We start from the raw sequence: 20298 nt of genomic DNA on the forward strand, positions 1-20298 counted from the left end.
TGTGACTTTGTAAGGTGATCTCTTTGGGCTTCAGAGGTTTCCACTGAAAAGGAGAGGTTTAGTCTGCCTAAGTCTTCCTGTTGTGTGTGTGTGTGTGTGTAGAAAGGGTGTACCGGTGTGCGCAGCAGCCTTCAGCCTGCTGGTCTCCCGAGGATTAAGGGCTTTGCTCTGGGGATGCTAACTAAGTAGATTTTGAGCTCTGGGAGTGCAGGGGATCGCTGGCTCACTGTTGCCCTCCTCTGGTCAGTGCCTATTTCTGCAACCCCTCCTAAGAACTAGAACAGAACACCCTTTCTCTAGGATAGAGAACTTGGCTGGAGGGAACTTGGGCTTGTACCACTCCAATGCTGCCTCTATCTTCTGCAGTAGTTTTCTGGTGGGTGTCCATTTTTTTGGCATTTTCCACGTGAACACCACAAAAGCATATATTTAGATCAGAGTTTTAAGAGGGAGCAGTGTTCTCCTGGTGTTGTGGGCTTATTGGACAAGGCAGAACTCGCACTGAGACTGGCGCTGGGGACAGTCAAATGCTTGCCCAGCCTTTCCTCAGGCCCTCTTTTTAGCTAAAACTTGGAAGGCTGTAGGATTGTTTGTGAGAAGCATTTTTTTTTCCCCTTTGCTAGGAAAGGGAGACAGAAAGCCCTGCATCCCTTCCTGATATCAGGGAGGGAAATTAATAAGCCTAAGGAAATTCCAGGTGGAAGCCCAAGGGGTGGTTTGTGGGGGTCCTGAGGTAAGCTATACTTAGAGTCCTTTTCTTCATCTCAGTCCCTTCTTCCAAAATCAGGTCAGAGAAATGCCAGCTGGGGGCACCCCTAGAGAAGATGGCAGGACTGGGTAAAGGCTGCCCACCCTTTATTCTCACCCTCAGCCCTCAAGCCACATCAGCCTTGTTCTTTCTGCTTAGAGACATATGAGATCCCCTACAAGATACGCCGTGTATATCTTTCAGATGCTCCCATCTTCCCCTCCTGGGTGGCGGCCTCACCTTTCTCCATTAGCCTGTTCATGGCTTCAGCATCAGAGTCTCGGCATCAGAGGGAAGGGGCACAGGTATTTCAGCTTTGGGATAGCTGAGAGCTGTGGCCTTCCCTCCTGAGGTCTGAACTGGGCATGAAAAGCTGGCAAGCAGCAGTGGGGTGGAGTTGCTGGGCAGCACCCCTCCTGCCCTTTCTAGGAAGGGAGAAGGTAAAGGCACCCACTTGTGACCCTCCGTGAGCTTGGAGGGAGACAAGGGGCACTAGGGCGAAGGGTATTGTGCAACCACGGACAAGAAGCAGAGTGAGGGATGAGAGAAGAGATTCGATGGAGGCAGAGAGGGCAGGGACTGGCCCAGGAGGACAGCACAAAACTCTTGACCCCAGCAGGCCTGGGAATGGCACCAGTGGAGGCTGGAGAGGGTGCAGGTTCCAGCAGGCAACAGCGTTCTGTCCTTAGCTCGAAGGACAGCCTCACAGCCTAGGCTACTGTCTCGATCCCTGAGGAATCTCCTGTGGTCTCCTCGCAACAGGAAAGGAGCCCTCCAGATGACAAACTGGTCACACGTCTGTGCCGAGCAGTCAAAGCCACCTTCAACTCAGTGCAGGACCAGTGCCGAATACTGCTGGCACCTGTTCAAAACAGCCAGGCGGTGGCAGTCAAAAACATCTTAATCAAGAGTGAGTTGAGGGGAAGGGGGGCCGAGGCCTGTGTGGGTGGGAATGGGGCGGGGGTGGTGGTGCGGGTTCAGGAGCCACTATTGTAGGGTGGGTCAGTGTGGTACCCCTTCAGTTCCCTACAAATTGTCAAGCTCCGCCCCCTCCCAGGGCCACCCAAGAGAGACAGACACCCACTCAGGAGACTGAGATACAGTCCATCCTCCTCCTGGGGCCCAGTCTCTGTCCCCTCCCATATCACTGTGTACTAGACCGCTCAGGCAGCACCTCCCCTCCTCTCCCACAGCAAACTTCCTTCCCAAGGACATATATGAAGTGCTGAAGGACCAATGGGATTACCTGAAAGAGGTAAGTGTGCCCCTCCCACGTGCTGGGACAGATTGGGTCAGGAGCCTCTCCTGGGAAGTCCACAAGTACTTAGCTCCAGTCTCTCTCAATGACAAGAAGCCCCCAATGCGCAAGCATCCAGAAAAGAGGAGGAAAACAGAGGGGACAGCAGGGCAGTGGGGCAGGCACCAGCTGACCCCAAGCAGAAGAGCTCCCCGGTGAACGGGAGCTCAGGGAGAGGGTGCCTCAGGACCTGTTTTTTGCCACATAAATGTCTCCTTCCTGGCTAGGCGGGAGTCAGTGACATGAAGCTGGGGCATCAAGGACCCCCGGAAGAGGCTGAGGACCGCTTCAGCATTCCCCTCATCATCACCATAGTCTGCATGGCGTCCTTCCTGCTCCTCATTGCCGCCCTCTACGGCTGCTGCCACCAGCGCCTCTCCCAGAGGAAGGACCAGGTGAGTGCTTCCCTCCTCCGGCCAGGAAACCTGGCCAGCTCACCTGATGAACTCTCCCCTCCTTATTCCCATTTGCAAAGGAGGAGAGTGAGTGGGCCGTGGACCCTTGCAGGCAGCCGCCTACTTACATGGAACATTAAAGGGGCAGTGTGGCTGGAGGGAAGAGCCTGGGCTTTGGAGCGGGGCAGACTTAGTTTAAGCCCTAGTTCTGCCCCGTTTTCTGTGCGACATCTCTTTGAGCATCAGGTTTCTCATCTGCATAGTGGGGATAATATCCACCCTGCAGAGCTGTTCTGAGGATTCGTTGATGTAAATGGCTCTAGGCATGCCCATTTAACCAAAAATTCTTTCACCAGCTTTACTAGGGGTTCTCATCATTTCAGCTCCACCCAGATCCATGGCTGCATACTATGGGAACCTTTAAAAACGTTTTCATGCCGAGCTGCCCCCACACCAGCTGAAGTGGAATCTCTGATCAGTACATGCGTTAAAAGCTCACTAGGTGATTCTAATTTGCAAACGTGGCGTATCTCAGAGAAAGTGCTGCTGCCAGATGCTTGCTATCCATGCAGCAGGATGGCTCTAGGGATCACCGTGCCATCTTGGCCAGGCTTAGAGAATCTGCAGTCACCCGGCCTGTGGGAGGTCATTTTCTTACAGCCCTTCTTAACCCATTATGATGGGCTGACGTGGGTGCCTGGAGAGAAGGTTTTGGGGAAGGAATGGAGGCAAGAGGAAAGAGCTTAGAGGTCTCAGGGGAGCAAAATCCATATCCACTGACTCGCCACCAGAGTGAGCTGAGGTGAGCTGGGCACTTAGGATACCACCTTCAGAGCAGCCGGCCCCCACACGTGAGCAGCAAGTGCTCGCTTTAGCCAAACTGGGGTCCCTGGGTTGGTGGGCTCCATGTGTTACAGTAAGACTTTTTAAGTAAGGCCAGTAGCCCTCCAAAATGACCCTTTCTCCCTGGATCCTATTCTCCCCTCTAGCAACGACTAACAGAGGAGCTGCAGACAGTGGAGAACGGTTACCATGACAACCCGACTCTGGAAGTGATGGAGACCTCTTCTGAGATGCAGGAGAAGAAGGTGGTCAACCTTAATGGGGAGCTGGGGGACAGCTGGATCGTCCCTCTGGACAACCTGATGAAGGACGATCTCGAGGAGGAGGAAGACACACACCTCTAATCGGGCCTGCTGGTGGCCGCCCGCAGCCTCACAGAGCTCCACGCGGACCACCCGAAGTGCCATTTGGACAGGGGAGGAAATCTCCTTCCCATTTGAGGAGGGAAGACGGGAGGGACAGTGGACTCTAAGTGTTACCTCCTCCCAATACCCCCCATGCCTTAATTTTCCCCTTTTCAAGCAGGACAAATCACATTCTGTCTAGTTTCCTCTTGTAAAATAACCCACTAGTGCCTGAGCTCAGTGCTTCTGGAAGATGAGAGAGAGCCATGTAAGGGACTTAAGAGATCATCTAGTGGAATCCCTTCATTTCACAGGTGGGGTTACTGAGGCCTAAAGAGAGTGACTTGACACAGCCACCTGATGACAGGATGGAAACAAAGACACCCTTCCCCTTAGTCCAGTGCTCATTTGCACCCCTCCATAGCCGCCCTGATTGGGGAACTCAGCCGGTGAATGGGCTGAAGGGAGAGCAGGCCCTATCCTGTCCCAGTGGGATCTGATCACTTCCAACTACATGCCCAAGTTTTCTATCTCCCGCCCAGCCTTGTCTGCCAGAGTTCCTGCCCCCTTCAATTTCCCCCCTCTCTCCACTCAATTTTTATTGAGATTAGCATAGGGCATTCATGATCTTGAACCCCTTGTTCTGGATTCTGATTCGCTTGCATTTGCTTAGTGAGATTGGGACTTAGCCCACACAAGACTCCAGTGTGAATGAGGTCTGCTTGAGGGATTTGTGCACAGATTAGAAGGGGAAGCTCTTCATCCCCGGCGGCCTCTGCAGTGCAGCTGGTTAGGGGTCAGCACTAACACTGGCCCGTGTCCCAAGGTGCTCCTTGAAGAGGCTCCCCAATATCTGCTGTGGCCTTCCATGCCCACAGGGGACTGAAATCTGCAGTAGCTGCTGAAAGCAAAGTGTTCCTATTTTGTTCACTGCTTAGCTGGTGGGGGTGAAGACTCAAGCTGGGGACCTCCTGAGACCCAGTGAGAGCAATAGCTGTAGGACAGACCTCTCCCAGGGCCCCCAGTCAGCAGAGATGTGTCTTAGCTGACAATGGATTGACACAGCCAGGAGGGACAGGCTCTACTCTCTATTTCATAGGAAACTCAGGGACTTTTCAAGTTGCTGGGAGTTTGTTATATGTGTGTGTTTGTTTGTTTTTTAATCCAGCCCTCCACTGCCAAAGGCCAAAGCTCAAATGGTTGGAAACTTGCAGTTAGCTCATCTCCCTGATTCTGAGCCTCCTGTGTGCAGGGAAAGAAAGGCTCAGAACATATGCCATGCAGTTTAGGGTGCTGAAGGGCGGTTTATTCCCAGTGACTTGTCGCAGTCCTGGCATGAAGTTAGGCTTTGCTGTTTCCTCTTCTCTATAGTCCTAAAGGGGCTGCTGTAGTTCTCCTGCAGTTTCTGGAGGCATCTCAGGGAAACACAAAGCCATGCCTCTTCCTGGTAGAGGGTTTGTATGGGCTCAGCAGTTAGCTGCCATATAGAAGGCTCCTGAGGACTGGACACAGTGAGGTTTCATTTGACTTTCTGAGAAAGGGGAATCCTGTGTGGAATTTCGGACTTTGGCCATGGTCTCTATTGTTCCTGAGCATAAATTCCCTGGAGCCAACTAAGAAGATGGGCAGAACTTCTTAAGGGAATTAAAACTTATTTTAGGGCAAAAAGTTGCAATTCCGGGGTTTTCCAGGCAGACCCAGACTGCAGTAGTTCTGGTGAAACAGGCTATGTATGTGCTTCGGGGAAGCTTATTTTTAAGAAAGGTGCAGGGCAGGGAGGAGAGAGTCAAGGGAGGATCTCTGTCCTTCCTGGGCTGCCTTGATTACTTCTTTATAGTCTGTAGCTGTTTGAAATCCTAGGGGAAAAGGAAGGCCAGGGGTTCAAGTAGGGCTCCCAGCAAGTTTCCTGAGAGAAGAGATGCTAGGTTAACAAGGATCCAAGAGCATTTTCCCTCATTCTCTAGCATCTGGAGGTTAGGCAGGATGGAGAACAGTGCCAGTTTTGGGGGAAATAGAGGAAATCTTATTAGCACTGGAAAGAACCAAACCAGCAGTTGATTCTTTCCGGCCAGTGGGTTTCTGTCATGGCCTCTGTGAGAGAGGCCAGACTGGATTATTACTTCTTTGCTGACTCTGGGTCACATTTCACCAGTCAAGGCTTTCAACAGAGACAGCAAATATGCCTCTGCAAACTGACCAAGGCTGCAACCCCAAGGCCTCTTGGAAAGAGGTGGTGACTGGCAAGGACCAGAGAACAGAAATTATGTCATTATTCCTGGTCAAGAGGAACGACTATGGTTCTATCCAAGGAGAACCTGGAGAAGCTTTGGGCTTATTCAGAGGTTTCTTCTTTTTGTGTATCCAAATTGTGTTGCTCTAGCCTTTTAGGGCAACTTCAGATGCCAGTACCTGGCCTTGCCCTTGCTGCTGGGACATTCGTGTCAACGGGCTACACAGCCATGCATCTGTAATGGTCATCTTCTTCCCCCATCTTTACTGGGTTCTAAATGCTGTCTGGTAATTCAGATGCTGGGGCTGAGAAGAGGTAAGAGGAACACTGGGAGCTCAGCAGGACTTTAAGTGAGCTGTACGAAAGAGAGGTTATGAACTCTATTTCGGTGGCTAACTATGGTTTCCCCAAGCTGTACAAAAGGCCAGTAATTATGAATCCGATGATTGGACAAAACCCAGCAAGAAGCATGCTTTTGTGTGAGTGGGGAGAGAAGCAGCAGTGTTTATGAAGGAGGTACAGGATATTCTTTGCATCGTAAAACACAATATGGGTTTAATCCAGTTTAGACACCAGATTTTTCCCCCCTCTTAATAAGGAAAGCTAGCAAAGAGTTTATTTAAAACACTTCTTGAGCTTTATCTTGATATTCTTTGCATCGTAAAACACAATACGGGTTTAATCCAGTTTAGACACCAGATTTTTCCCCCTCTTAATAAGGAAAGCTAGCAAAGAGTTTATTTAAAACACTTCTTGAGCTTTATCTTTTTTGACAATATAATGGAGAAACATTGAAGAACAAGTTCAAATTGATATATACATATTTTTTGATAATGTAAATAAAACAGCCACATGTTAACCCACCCTGCACTGCTTTAAGTGAATATACTTTGAAAAAACATTTGTTAGCTGAGATGGCTAAGCTTTTTTTTCTCTGAATAGGAATGTAAATGTCTATCTGATTAGGAATGACAAGCTTTTAATTTTTTTTAAACAAAAAATGAAATAACAAGACAGGCTGATGACAAAGTATTTGTCTTGCAGATCGAGTGTTTTTACTTCGAAATATGACCCTCACCTCGTCCCCAGCAATCCCAGCCCCATGATAGTCAGGGTTGGAATCGGTGTGCACTAGTTAGAAGGTGACACTGTAGTCATAAGGAGTGGGTTTTAGAGATCTAATCCAATCTTTTTCTACAGAAAAAGAACCTGAAGTCCAGAAAGACATAGCGACTTGGCTAAAATTACATGGTTAGGGACAAATAGGATTAAAACCTGGATCCACAGACTGTCCAGTGCTGTGTGCCTCACAAGGAATCAGTGAATTAAGGACTGCCACTCATAGGCACCAGAATAACACAAAGGGCAGCATTCCCTTCCCAAATCTTACCCCAGCAAAGCTAGGGAGAGCAAGAAGACAAAAATAGGAGCCCCACTGGGCTTCTCCACTTCTGAGTCATTTAGATCTAAGATGTAAACATACAGTTCTTTCTGCCAAGAAACAGTTTTGAATGAGCTTTTACATATGGAACTTCTACTAGCAAGACTAAGGGTCAAAGGGAACAAGCTAGGGGGAGACAGAGGGCAAGAGTAAAACAATGGCATAGCTTTTGTCATTGTCACTAGCTGGAAACCCAACACTGAGTGAAAGGGAATTACTAGTTGATGTGGGTCTTTGTTATTAGCGAATGTTAAACAGTTTGCCCAGGAGACTGGGGGAACGTGTCTTAGTGGACAGGGGTCTGAAGTACACTGGAATTTACTGAGAAACTTATTTGTAAAGATTGTAGTTAATTATTGCATTTTCTTACAAAAATATATTTTGGAAAATTGTATACTATTAAAGTGGTTTTGTGTAAGCTGGTTCAGTCCCTAGTATTTTGCTCCAATTGGCTTAAATTCCTCACATGTGCGTGAGGCTCATCACGAAAGCACCTGAGGCCATCACGTGGGTCCCATGAATGCAGCACCTTGCTCTTAGTTATACTCGCTGAGCTACGCACAGAGAGCAGGAGAAAAGGAGGGAAACTGATGAAAAGGAAAAGGGAGACCTTGGAGGTGGCGATGGTTCTCCACGTGATCTCAGCCTGTCCCCCAACATCGCTTTATAAATGTACTGTCTTCCCTCTCCTTCCGCCTCACATACAAACATGAATCACCACCGCCAGAGGTCCCAAGGCGGCTGCTGATCCCTGCTCAGGTATGAAAACACTGGCAAGAGACCAAACAAATAAAAATAAAGCAGCTCTGTTCTGTCCCTGTTTCTGCCCATCAAAGGATCTGTTTCCTTGCCACAAGAGGCTTCTGCCTGTCCCTGTACCTAGTGGAGGAGGAGGAGGTTCAGGGAAGGAATGGTCAGAGATGATTCTGATTCTCTTTATCTCTAAGGTGACGTTATCTACATCTGTATGTTTCCTCACTGCAAGGAGGAAACATCATCATTCCCAACTTGCAGAACTTAACTGTCAGGTAGATCTGGTCCATATTCTTAGCTGTTAGACAATCTCTTTTGTTTGCCTGGCATCTTAACAGTTTACAAAGCATTTCCACATCTTATTTAGGAATTGTCACCACTCTACAGAGGAAAATTAGGTGCAGAGGTAAAGTGTTTTCTGAGATTACATAGCCATTTAAATGGTAGTACCAGGCCTTGATTCCACATCTTTTCTCTTTAGTCCTGCATTTTTTTCAATACATTAATGCTTGCATTCCAATAACAACAAAGTACATTTCTAGAATGCAACTGCTATTACAATGTGATTTTCCTTTCATATGGGAGTTCTGAAAGGCAGTTAACACCCAGAAGGGTGGGCCAGAATTGGACCAGGGGTATTTTGAGGTTAATTTCAAGAGTTTGCCAAGGATACAGAAAAGAGTCCAAGAACCAGGAACTCACACAGGACCCTGGCCATGCTTGAGGCATACTGTTCTAAGGGAGTGATTCATAATTTATCATGGGCTACAAATTAGACCTAAGACTCCATTCTCTTCCTGAGTAGGTCATTGACCCTGCTCCCTGCCGACAACCAAGAGACACTCTGAGTTGTCATTTAAAATTTGTTATGCTTCTGTCACTCACAAACCTCTGCATCCTATAAATCCCTTCCAAACCACTTATTTCTTCTGTACCCTACCCCAAGGGGAAAAAAAAGGAAGACTATAATTAACACTACTGATAAATACTGAGCATTTCTCTAAGATCTTGGCATTTTATAGACGGAAAAAATCAAAGTGATCCTAGCAAACGGGTTCTGCTGCCAATATTTACTTAACAGATGTAGAAAAATGAGGCAGAGAAGTTGAGACTTTGCCCAGCACTACACAGAAGTCACTGGTGGGCCTGGAAATAAAAACCAGGATTCCTGACTCCTAGGCTCTCCACCCTACGGCTCAAGTTCAGATGGCAGATGTATAATGTGTCTATGTACATTGCCAAGTGTCCTAATCTCTCCTCTTGGGGTTTGCCAACCATCAAAATTCACCAGCACAGTGCTGGACAGGCCACTTGTACCTGTAGTTTTCCTTTTTCCCTGTAACGAGAATGTCTCTGGCAAGGATAAAACTGCCTGCCTTTGCTTTTCCTGGGTGAGGAAAGCTCCCTGTGAACATTAGAGAAGCCATAGAGCAAGGACGGGAAGATAACTCCAAACATCACCCTCTACTGACCCACCCCCATGCCATAAAAAGCCCCAAGTCTCCACTCTCCTCTTCCTCTTCTCCTTCCAAGACATATAAAAGGCAAAGGAAGATGTGGCATAGCACGTGCTAAGGAGAAACATCATCAATTACTATTTATGTTTACGCCAGGACTAGCATAGGCCTCAGAGGAGCCATCGGTTGGTCTTTTCAGTCATACTTTCAGTATCTGAAGGATTAGTGGCAAAGAATGTTTCCTTTATTTACAAGGAAAAAGTTTTTTTTGTAATTCCTATGAACTCTGTGGCTGACATTTATGAGAATTTACGTGTGTATGGGCACACACGGCCATTTCCCTATTAGATGTTGGGTTATCTTCCTTGGACAAGTGGAAGCCCCTAAAGTAACAACTTGCAATTTCTGCAGGTCTCCACATTCACTTGATGAGGGAGCCGCTGGCATCTCCACTATGTTTAGCACCAAGTTTTCTTTGTTTATTGCTGTCTTCCTGCCAGAAGACAGTGACAAACATATCAAGGGCGGTGTCCCACATTTTGATCCTTTTGAATTAATTCTCTGGGGGATTAACCAAGTAAAGGCCAATTCCTTATCACTGCACCTCATGTTTTCCTGTTATGAGAACACAAAGAAATGCTGCTTGTGAGCTGCGCTCAAAGCACACCCTAGAAATGAAAGCTACGCAGTATAGTATGAATTATTTGATTTGTAAATTGAGAAAACACAATCCCAATTTTGAGTAAAATTAGCTAATAACTCACCCCAGAATACAAGATCACAAAGCCAAGAAAATGTAAATGAGATCTGGAGATGAAAAGGGCCAACAGAAGATCTCCTGGTTATTGAGAGTATCTGGAGAGCTCACACAAGTCAACCCTAACAACCCAGTATCATTATGTGGCCTATTTCTGAGTTTATTTTTTTCAGGATTTTCTTTCCCCGTCATTGGGGATAGGGACCCAGAATTTTTTTCTTTGCAACACCTTCAGGTTTTCTCCCTTTACTCTGTTCTATAATTAATTTTCTATTTCAGTTCAGTTTTCTTCTTCCAGTTCCTAATCTGTACAGGTACATGCCCCTTAAAGAAAACCTGGAAAAACACATGTCCAAGTCTGCAAAAGAGATGAAAGAGCAGATGGGAAAACACTTCATGAAATAATTTACTGGTGTTCTTTAAAAATGGGAACTTCCCCCAGAAACTTTGTGAGCTCAACCAGTACTTCTACATTGAAACCCTGTCTCAAAGGAAAACACTCAAAGGCCCTCCTTGTATAGTGTATCCTTTTCCACCTTTGGAAGCCTGAATAAAACTTACCTTTTTTGAGGGAAAAATATAACTATTAAGTATGTAAACATTTTAAAAGCTGACTTCAAAAGTAGTTTTAATGAACGCAACAGACAGACATCTTGCAGTGTCCATATATAACTTTTTATTAAGAAAATGAACAAAATACATTTCTTTCTTCATATGTACATTACATACAGCATAATTCTACAATTGCAATTGTTCAGCAGATCACTCATTTATTTATTCACAAAGTAGTGTTAACATTTACCAAACCTGGGATCAAAAAGTTACTTGCATTGAAAAAAAATTCCTAAAACATCCATATAGATTGGACAAAAGTAAGATAAACCAGAGAGGATTGTGAGGGGAATGGGGAAGACTGCAAAAATAACATAGCCCAGTGACTCAAAACAAATGATGTTAGATCTGCTACCCCAAAGCACTTCTATTTAAAAGCTCCAACTAGCTCATGCCAGCTTTCCAGAGTTCCTTCATGATTTCCGTTCCTGATCAAGGTACTTTAGGTAACCCCACATTGCCACAGAATAGGTTGCAGTTTTCTCCAGATAAGAAAATGAGTCTCCTCTGAAACACTACTGAGGTGCAAAACTTCTCAATCTTAGCTGGTATGCAGAGAAATACAGTTTTTTGAGAGACACCTGCTTAAGCATGATAAGGAACTCGTTTCATGGACTCCTCGCTTACATTTATGTTCATTTTGTCTGTTTTTCTTTTGTTTTGCTTTCCTCTGTGCCTTTGAAAAGTACCTCATCCTTTTTGTGTCAGTTGAATTATGGCCATGTAAAAAAGTCCACCCTTAATAGAAGGCTCCTCGTGGTATGAATATACTCCATATGCCCGTAAGGTGCATAAAGGGCTTAGAAATTCAAATGAGTCTTAGAGATGAAATTTCCAATGGCCTGAACAAGGCAGCTCCCTTTATAGCTGCTGGATAATATCTTACACCCAAAGTTCAGGCTTAAAGATACTTAATTATTTTCAGACTGTCTAGAAAAGGGCAATGTTTAAAGGAATATAAGGGTACTTCAAAAAGTTCATGGAAAGGGCCGAGCCCGTGGCACACTCGGGAGAGTGCAGTGCTGGGAGCGCAGCAGCGCTCCCGCCGCGGGTTCGGATCCTATATAGGGATGACCGGTTCACTCACAGGTTGTTCTTACTACTCCCACAGCTATTAAAGTTGCAGGTCTCATGCCCTGGATCCACCACATGTGTCAAAAAGGCAGTCACACTGGATGACACAATGACCCCATGAATCCGCTCAAGGTCCAACTCCAGAGGCAACCAGAAAACAGCCCTGCCCTGGTCACTGTGGAAGCTGACCAGTCAATGCGTGGCTGAAGCTTGAGGATCTCTGATGAGGGGGTGCACCCCTGAAGAATTTGCTGGACTGTGTTTTTTGGGATTGGCAATCCTTGCCTTTGTTTTAATTTTCTGCTGTGTGTCTTTCCCTTGCAGGTCTTAGCTAGAAAGTCCCCAGACAGGGTTCATTTGGGACCACTCACTGATGGGCCCTGTTATGACTCCTGACCCATGCCCTGGCTTCCCCAGTGATGCCCCATGTGCCTCTGATTATCACCACTACCCCATATGCCTGCAAAAGAGCCTGAATATGATGCTCACTTAAAGAATTAGATGAAAGCATCAAAGGGGGGAATGATATGGACAAGCCCAGAAAAACTTAAACCTGCCCCTGTACTTTGGCTTTTTGTTTTTTGCCTGTATCTTTGATTTTTGTTTTGCTTTTGTAACACTGACTGCCTTTTGTATCAACTTAGCCCCCACTGCATGGATTCCGAGAAAATGAAACCCAAAACCCTGGAAGAACATAACCTATATAACCCTTTGCAAGCCTGGGGTTGGGGTTCAGACTTTGGAGTGTGAACTCTGGGCCCACTGATGTAATAAATCTTTGAGTTCTTTAACCGTCTGGGTGATGCTTGGTTTCTCGGCCGTCTGTCCTGTAACAATGCATCACTTAACAACAGGGATATGTTCTGAGAAATGCATCATTAGGTGATTTCATTGCTGTGCCAACACCATGGGATGTACTTATACAAACCTACTACACAACTAGGCTATATAGTATAGTCATTATAATCTTATGGGATCATCGTTGTACAGGGGTTTTCAAAAAGTTCTTGGAAATATTCGTATTATCTTTTAATTCTATTTTTCCCATAAACTTTTGAAGTACCCTCATATAAGTAAAGGTGGGGACATATGCTTGCAGACTAGTCCTTACCCGCAGGTAAAAGAAGATGGCTGTGTTGGAACTTTTTTTTAACTTTTGAAGAGGTCTCATCAATTATTAGTGGTTTTCCTTCTTTACATTTAGTAACTTCCTAATTTTCTATGATAAGCATTTTTATAATCATAAAAATCAATAAAGGTTATTAAAGTCCCATAAGAGATATTTAACATTCTCCAACTTTCAGATGAGCTGACTGCTGTAACACCATATTCCCAGTCCAGGAGATATTCTCACAAAGAGAAGGAGCCATCCACAGCATGAATAAGCAGGTCTGGAAAGACAGATTCTACTGGCTCTGGATGGAGATGTGTCTTTTTTCTCAATCTAATTTCCAGTCCAACTTTGGTTTTGAGGATCTACCTCTATCGAAAGGGATCTTAATTTCTGGCCACTGAGTACTTCTAATTTATAAAAATATAATAACTGACTTTTTAAAACATCTTTCCCAAGCTGCTTATAAACATGCCATTTTGGAAAGATGGAATACTGTCTGCTCCTAAGACCAAGACAAGAAAAAGTGGTCCTCTCTTAGCTTTCCTGTACTCTTCTTCTGAGGCTGAAGACTCAACTGTACATAGCTTTTGCAGTGGTGGCAAAGGAAGGAATCTCTTTAAAAAGTAAAATATATATACATATCCATAAAATAATCTGCTCACAGAAAAATGTCAATTATTTTGCAACTTCTAAATTGAGCTGAAGACTATACATAAAGGATAATTAATACAATCTAATTTAATTCATTTCAAAAGACATTCCACACAAGTCAAAAAAGTAAGCTGGCTTAAAGAATAACACAATCACAGCATCTCTTGCCTAGGCTAAATGTAATGCTTACTAAAGGAAATCCACTTTTATTTTTCTAAACAAATGGTTTACAACTGAGGACAAAAATCATTTACAAATGGTCAGTCGTCAAAATCATTTTTTGCGAAAGGAAAAAGAAAATCTCAAGGAGATCAAATACATAGATTTTTTTAAAGAAATATATCTTCCCCCATAGTAGACTACTCATTTAACCTTTTGGACTTTGATATCCTATTATCAAGTTTGGGGTTGGGCTGACAATTACTTTTGTATGTCTTATAACTGTGTACTCAGTGCTTTTACAAGTATAGCTAATGTGTATATGTAAAATTAAGCCAAGTCTTTACAATGGTAGAATTATCTTAGGACTTTTAAAGTAGGCAACTAAAAAATGGAAAGCCACACATCTCTGTCCTGTTTTCCTCACTTCATCTCAAGAAGGTAAATACAGCAACTCCAAGGCAATCTGCTAAAACAGTCACTGCAAACATCTGATGGCATGGCCCTGATGGTATAAGATGCTCTCCTTTGTTGCAACTGAATTTGTAAAGCTGTGTCAGCTGCAGTGGAATTTAGACTTATTCTAGATACCTTCCCTAATTTAATCAATCACTTTATGAATGTGGGGACCTAACGACTAAACCAAAACTATTAAATTACTTCTAACAACAAGCCCAGAATTCACATATTTCTTGGTAAAGCAGAACAAACAGAGACTCTTGGGATTACGTATAATTTATTTTAAAGCATGGAAACTATTAGTTTAATACTATATGGGTTATAAGTTATACATAAAATAATTTACTTCTTATTTTATTATTTTTAATTTTTTTTAAAGGGGATCTGAAACCTTGACCTCAGTGTTATAATACTGTGCTCTAACCAACTGAGCTAACTGGCCAGCCCCCTTTTCTTATTTTAAAGGGCTAGAAAATACACCAACCAGCTGACACTAGCTAAACTAACAAAGACTTTCCTGAGATTTGTTAACAAAGGAGAAAAAGCAAGCTCAGAATTGGCTATTTGAGCAACTCCTTAATCGTGCACACAGGCCTATTCAGTATATCACACACACAGTGTTTCTCCTTCCTGCCAATTAATTTGGCACTCATTAGGTACTGAATGAAACTGAGGAGTGATGATCTCCCCAGGCTGGTATTCATGTGGCAGACAGCTCAGATATCTAACTACTGCAAATGCCAGCATCCCAGATGGTACAGAGCCATGTTGCAGCAAGAGCTTAAACTCGGTGAATAAGCAAGTCCTTTGGGATCCCCAAAATTGCATGTTAAAATGTTTTACTGCTGGTTTTCCCTCTGGATCCTTATCCAGGAATGGGCTGCACATAAGTAACTGCTTACCTAGTTTAAGATCTATCCATTACACTGGGTTTTCTGTCTTATTCTGAGATCTCTAACTGCGATCTGGGAGAAGGGGAGAAATGTAACTAACCAAGAAATGCTGCTGTCCGAAAACTATTCAGAATAACTGAATATTCTAGAAATGGAAGCTTTAAATCTTTTTTACAGACGTCTTCCCAGCACTGCACTGATTAAATTATTTTAGGGTTAGACATGAAGAGCTTTCTTTTTCATTTAGATTTGTCATCCTTCAAATCCATGAGTAAAAAGCTCCTATTTTTCCTTCTCTAACGTATACTTCCTCTCCTCTCTGGTTGTGTTCTGAGGTTCAATACTTCGGAGTCAAAATGCCTTAGGTAGGTAAAATAGGACACTGCATACAAATGCTGGGGCTGTTTGAAGAGCAGATAAAAATGAAAACATATTATTTCATAAATATAAGTGATATCTTAACACTGGTTTACTTCCCTACCAAACACTTCCTTTTTAAAATTGTTAACTTTATACTTCTTAAGTAACATCCACATAAAATTCTGTTTTCAAGAAAGCTTGGCAGTTTGGGGGGACATGATAGCATATTAGCAAATAATATTAGCAAAAAAAACTAGAACCAACCTTTGATTTTTGTGTTGTAAGTTGTAAACGGAGATCTAGTTCAAGATCTATAACTTCAGAGTTCTACTTGACAGAAAAAGGCAGACAGTGATAGGGATTCCGACGAGGGCATTTCTTTCTACACGACTAGATCCTCGAATTTACCATAACCTCTAATGACTCCTTAGGTTAAGGGCTACAGAAGCTACGATCAGATGATTTTATTTCCTGGTTGTGACTTGGGAAAAAGATTTAGTCATTAGAAACTGGAACTAAATTCAAATTCTTGAGGGGAAGAGACATTTATATGGCTATATTTATTTTTATTTAAGAAGAAAATGAACACCAATCATTTCATGGCAATCAAAGCTATTCCTAATATTCAACTATATTAGAAATTGAAAGTCAATTCTTAACACAAATTCCAACTTCAGCAGAAAAATCAATGCTACTCATAGAAGTCAGGAACATTAAAAAAAGAAAAGGCTAAAAAATACAATAAAAATAAAAGACAACAGGCAAATACAAATTCTGGTGGTATGCTGAATTTCATGAGCTCTCTTATGAAGTCTGTACTTTACCAATAGTTCTAGACAATATTTCCTTGTGCCAGGAAAAGAAGCCAATACAGGCACCTCCATTAAAGCTGCCACAGCCACTATTACTATCTCCAAAGGAAAATGACTCAAGTATTTTCACAGCATTATCTGAACATTAATTAATAATATACAATTTTTAATTTCACCATTCTCTTGTCACAAACAAAGATAATAAAGCATGTTCAGAATGACTTTGGTCTTTCTTTCTTTTTTTTTTTTTTCAAGCAGTACAATGCTCCTAAGCAATGCCACAGAAAACCTAGGAAGTCTAGGGCTTAAAAAAAAAGTCAAAAGTAAAGTTAAATTAGCTAAGACTAATGGAAACACAATTCACAGTATTTTCTCGGTAGGAAGAAATTATGTATAAATAAAATCTCTAAGCACTTATTGAGAAAAATCAAAAGAGCACTTGGTGAAGAAATCAATATACTACAATAATGAATCTTCCCTCCCCACCCCAAACAAACAATGGCAACATCATTCAGCTGAGATAGTCAGCTCCATATTACTTCAACAAATTTGGAAATGCTTACTTTCGGTGGACATATCTCCAGACTAAAAGTTTTGGATAGCCAAGTCATTTCAGCATTAAAACAAATCACAGGGAGATATAAACCACAGTCAAAAATCACGAAAGAATAATGTTATTTGACTAATGAGGACAACAAAAAACTTTGAGTTAAAGAGCCCAAAGATTTAACCTATAGTACTGTCACCTGAAGACCCTCTAACAAGTATAAACTTTTTCTGGGGGAGCCTGCACATCCCAGATCAAAGACTATTTTAGGATTTTAAAACTTTGTGAAAATTCAGGCAAGACTTTCTGCAAAGGGATGAGACTGGATGAATGTTGACTTTTAAGAAAATAAGGGTTAGGAAGGGTATTTTTTTAATAGGTAGATGACTTTGTTAGAGTACACATTATAATGATCCCCTCCCACTGAAATCTCAAACCATAATTCTCAACTGTTGTGCAATATTCAACCAGCTAAGGACTTCACATAACTTTCACTCAGGAAATAATCAAATAACCCACAATTACCCAATGAATTCCATGTAGTGTTAAGAATAATTATAGGGTAACTTCTTCATGTAATTACCATGAAACTGAGTATAATTCAGAGAATAAAATCAAACGTACTCCTAAGTGCTTTTTGATCCATTAAACAGTACTCTCAATCTCTCACTGATTAAGTACCTCAAGCTAGTTTTTGTTTGTAGATTAGATTTTAAAACCCTGTTTTATTAAATGAAATCCTGTTAATGTATCTCCACGAACCACTTTTAAGGCAGATGTGAAGAGATTCATTGGAATGATAAGCTGCCAACCATTTATATGCAATAAACATATTTTACCCAAGACCACAGTTTTATAAGCTTAAACAAATCACTGCACTCTAAACCCAACAAGCCTTTCTATGATAAGCCAGTGACTTAACTTTTTAATGTTTTCTATCAGTTTTTACTTATTAGACATGGACAGGTCAGTTTTAGTATAAATGGAAAACAGGTCTACAAAGATGACCTTAATAAGGGTTAATACCGTCAGCTTTAGCACAGAGGTAAGCATCCAAGTCTGAACTCCTTTGCTTGAACAGGAAAGTGATACACTCTGAATTAATCAGGCTGGCCACGTGAGATCTCTGTCATTCCGCAAAATAAAATGCAAATGCATCTGAGAAGTGTCTTTCAAATCAGATCATGAAGCACAAGCACTGAAAATAATATTAGAGATCTGGTCTATTTCTGGCTGAAAATAATATATTCCATTGGGAAAAAGAGAAATGGGAATGAGGTTGAAGTTAGGGATGATAAAATTGAACAAACTATATCCCATTAATTAATGTGTCTAAAGCATCAGCGAGATGTTTCAACTTAAGACTCATTAAACTAGAATGAAAGAATTTTTAAGTAGTAAAGCACATGTACTTGGCTACCTAAATAATGTATCTAAATATCAAATTAATTATTTAAATCATATTACACTGCTGGAATTATTAGAAATACATGTAGTTTCTCACTAAATACATAAACAAGTTTCAAATCATGGTTCTGATGTGAAATGTCATGAATGTGTCAATCTTGGTCATGGGTATATGAAGTCCTACATTCTCTGCAATCATTCTTGGCAGTGCTTCATTAAACCCCACAGTACAGATTCTGACTTATCTAGTCAATGGCCTCCTCAGGAAGTCTATCACACTTAGGCAACACTAAATGTTTCACTATGATTTAACCCCATTTAAGAATGGTTGTTTAAAAAAAAAAAAATTCCAGAAATGATGGGGAAAAATTCCACCTAAATAAAATGAAGGTGAAATTAAAACAAACATTCATTTAAAATAATATTAGCAAAGAAGCAATTAGGAAGAAACAAAAACAAACAAAATCAATGAGTTCAAGAACTGAGTTTCCTCCAAGTAATATGAAGTCAAAGAACTGACCAATGAAAAAAACTACAAAAACACAATAAAGATAAATGGCAGAATTTCATTTGGTTAATTTTTAAAGTGCCAGAATTCACAGGAAGCAAAACTAGAGCTTTTAAATTTAGGCAGTCTTATCAAGTTTAAATTCTTCTCTGTTGACATTCTAATTTACACCTTTCTCCACAAAACAAGATTTAATAGATTACAATATTAGTGATATTAATATCTTATGTTCTTAACTGTCACCCAGGGGAATCACTTTATGAAACTGTACAAGTTATAAGTAGACTATATTTACTCAACTGTACAACAACTGATTATTCTGCAGCTACACAATTTGGTACTTGCTGAATTATATAGTATACCTTTCACAAGATAATGTACAGATCTAACTATTTAATACATCATTACTGATTGTTTTGGGATGCCTGGAAAGCCAAGGGGCTCATGATTCAAGCCTAAAAATGACAAAAATATATTCTGTCCATCTCCAAAAGAAGTAAAATAATGTAGTAAGGGCAGAGCAAAGAGGGATCTCAAAGTCTCATTCCTATATATGACACTTTCTGAAAGTGCAGATCAGCTTCTTTTTCTTTGGTAATGTTTAATCTTACTACCCAGGGGCATACTCAATCCCATAAATTCACTCACTTTTAGGAGCCACTGGACTGATGGACATTTATTATATTGAGTCTGCTTTCAGCATGGTACATTATCAGTTGCATACAACACACTTTTTGATCAAGTGTGAGTGCCTGCTAGATGTAGGTTTTGCATACTGCATTCCACAGCACCTCATGGGAAGATATCCCCTATCCATCACACACAAAAATAAGGATCTGTGGAAAAGCCCATCTGCAATAACTTTTTTTCTGTTTAATGAAAAAATATTCACACCATTATTTTTCCTTTTCTCCATTTAAAAAAAAGCCTGGTCCATGTGCTTAAGGAAATGCCTTTCAGTGGACAACCACAAACCATTACTCTTCAAAATATCAATGTATAGAAGCAGATGCAGGAAGCTGATGTGTATGGAAATAATGAAAGTCTACCTGTGGAAACTCACCCACCCAGATGAAAATGCTACTAAGAGATAGCACAAAGGAGAAATTAAAGATCTGGTTCTGTATAGCTCTGTTTGAGCAAAGAGTAATTTTTCCAAAATTGCTATAAAGATATTAATAAACATATTAATCCTACTAGATCCCTCCTGCTGGTCATCTTTTAGAATGGCTCTTGAATGTTCTGAAGTATAGTCTCCTCATTTTAAGGTTTCTGTGACTCAGTCAGATGCTATTGTAAGATCTACTATAAAATATATCATTATAGAAATAGTCTATTCCAATCTCAAATAGGTGCCTTGGTCAACCTTGAGTTTCATTTTTTTAGTTCTATGGCAAGGAGTGCAAATTTGAGTCCTCTGTTCTGCCTACTGTTTAA

General features: G+C 42.0%; 1 protein-coding gene across 1 annotated transcript in view; it reads left to right on the forward strand.

The window, feature by feature from the left end:
- The window catches only part of PODXL (podocalyxin-like), a 38818-nt gene extending 34961 nt beyond the window's left edge, over nucleotides 1–3857 (forward strand). The window contains exons 5-8 of the mRNA XM_008574055.1: nucleotides 1511–1658; nucleotides 1942–2003; nucleotides 2273–2440; nucleotides 3430–3857. Coding sequence (XP_008572277.1) covers nucleotides 1511–1658; nucleotides 1942–2003; nucleotides 2273–2440; nucleotides 3430–3627 — 576 coding nt within the window. The 3' untranslated portion in view covers nucleotides 3628–3857. The remainder of the gene's footprint in view (nucleotides 1–1510; nucleotides 1659–1941; nucleotides 2004–2272; nucleotides 2441–3429) is intronic.
- Nucleotides 3858–20298: the final 16441 nt, after the last annotated feature.

This window comes from Galeopterus variegatus, unplaced genomic scaffold (genome assembly GCF_000696425.1).
Source record: "Galeopterus variegatus unplaced genomic scaffold, G_variegatus-3.0.2 Scaffold992, whole genome shotgun sequence".
Classification (NCBI taxonomy): Eukaryota; Metazoa; Chordata; class Mammalia; order Dermoptera; family Cynocephalidae; genus Galeopterus; species Galeopterus variegatus.